Genomic DNA, 2,071 nt, shown 5'->3' on the forward strand with positions numbered 1-2,071 from the left:
TCTGAAAACAGAACCAAGTGTGAGCCATTGACCTGAGAATAAAAAGACATTACATTTCTTTTTTTCTTTTAGCAAGCCATTGGTATCTGAATGCTAAGATAGCAAGAAATTTCAAACTGTAACAAGGTGGACTGCTTTCCCATACAGTGCATGCCGGGCTCCTCTGTGCTATCAACGTGGGGCATTTATTGAAAAGGGGCAAATATACAAGGGGTTTAAGCTCCAAAGACAGACATAGGGAGGCCCCGTGGACTTGTTTCCCAGACCAATAGTACCTTCAAAAGGACACAATGTAACAGGGTTAAGTTTTTTCTTTTTTTTTTTTAATATTAGAAAAGAAAAGACAAGAATGTAAAATCACCGGCATAGATAGGTATATGGGAAAACAACCCACGCTTTTTCTTCCTTTTTTTTTTTCCTTTTTTTTTTTTTTTTTTTCTTTTTTTTTTTTTTTTTTTTTTCTTTTTTTTTTTTTTTTTTTTTTTTTTTTTTTTTTTTTTGGTTAGAAGCTTTGGAATTGCAGTTAGTCTATTTTTGAAATTGGTTTGTTATTAATTTTTTTATTTAAATTCATTTGTTTGTATTGTTCATCTTCAAAGCTTACAATCTGAAGGTGTCCGTTCCTACACTGGTCAGACCACTGTCCTTGGGGCAGCTGGGGTCTTTGGGACCCTCCACCGGGCTCGCCGGTCCGTCGGACTTTTGGCTGAGATCCGTGTCAGACTCCTCCGAATAGTCGTCTGTTGGCATCGAGGGCTGAACCCCTGAGGTGCTGCATGAACTTGAGGTAACCGTTGAAGATGAGGAGAGAGGAGGAAAAGAAGGGGGCTTCGCGGCCGAAGCCCGGGAGACCACTTGCGGCCAAGACTTCCTGGAGGCGTGGGGGGAAGCGGAGAACGAGGAGGGGGCGGCGGCCGACAGGGGAGGGGGGCTGTCGTTTGAGTGAGCGGCAGACTGCGAGGTAGATGCGGTGCTAGGATCGGGGAAGCAGGCAGAGTGAGGTAATAAACTAGGGTGCTCTTTGGCGTTTCTTGCTGCTCTCGTGATTGTTCTGTGTTTGTGCAAGGCCGACTCGAGATGTTGACTCAGAGCTTCCTCCCCACAAAGCGCGCTCTCGCACGCCAGGCAGTGGTACGAGCCGCCGCCGCCGCCGCCGCCGCCACCACCACCGCCGCCGCCGCCGCCCGTGGGGACGTGAAGCACCATCTCTTGCAGGTTCACCACAGACTGGCCGAAGAAGCAGAGGGACTTCAGGTGGCTCCTCGCCGCCTCCTCGTCACTGAAGCCCGCCTGGCACTTGCGGCAGACCAACTTGTACTGCACCTTTGGAACAATGAAGGGGTCGTAGAGGGAGTCCGCACTTTTGCTTTCTGCTTCTGGCTCTTCGGGGGGTTTCGGCAGGAGGGGGGACACCTCACGGGGTGCGTTTTTCTGCTCTTCTGGTCTGGGGGGTTCTTTGGCAGGGTCTTTGTCTGGGGAAGCAGCCCCCTGGGGGACTGGGGTTTGGCTTGCTTTGGGCTGCTGCACTTTTTGTTGCTGCTGCTGCTGCTGCAGCTGCCGCTGCTGCTGGATGGCCTCCTGCAGACTCTGCTGGTATTGCTGGTACTGCTGCAGTAGGGAGCCCGGGGACAGCCCCATCAGGGCCTGCGACAGCGCAGGGCTGTAGGGGAACAGGCCTTCCATGCCGTACATAGGCTGCAGGTACCCGCTCTGCAGGGCGCCGGGGATCTGGGGGGCATAATAAGGAGAGAAGCCTGGTACAAAGTAAGGGAGGAACTGGCTCGTGAGCAACGCTGTGGGGTCTGAAGTCAAGGCTGCCTGCAGGGCCTGCAGCTGCGCAGGGTCCACTGCATATTCCATGGCGGGCAGCGGTGCTGAGATCGTGGCTGCGGCCGCCGTGGGGGCCTCTCCTTTCTCCTTCTTGGGGACGGGCAGGGGTTCCCCTTTCCCTTTGTGTGCCTTTTCCTTCTCCTTTCCCTTCTCACCATCTCTGTCCTTGCGTTGCTGTTGCTGCGGCGGGAGCTGCGGCGCGGGTGGTGGCTGGGCTGCTGGCGGCGGCGGCGGCTGCACC

At 53.5% G+C, this 2,071-nt stretch overlaps 1 protein-coding gene across 1 annotated transcript in view; it reads right to left on the reverse strand.

The window, feature by feature from the left end:
• Positions 1-600: 600 nt before the first annotated feature.
• ZFHX3 (zinc finger homeobox 3) overlaps positions 601-2,071 on the reverse strand; it is a 170,691-nt gene continuing 169,220 nt past the window's right edge. Inside the window, exon 11 of the mRNA XM_007462992.1 lies at positions 601-2,071. This exon is cut by the window's right edge and continues 6 nt beyond it. Coding sequence (XP_007463054.1) covers positions 601-2,071 — 1,471 coding nt within the window.

Source organism: Lipotes vexillifer, unplaced genomic scaffold, assembly GCF_000442215.2.
Source record: "Lipotes vexillifer unplaced genomic scaffold, Lipotes_vexillifer_v1.1 scaffold70, whole genome shotgun sequence".
Lineage (NCBI taxonomy): Eukaryota > Metazoa > Chordata > Mammalia > Artiodactyla > Lipotidae > Lipotes > Lipotes vexillifer.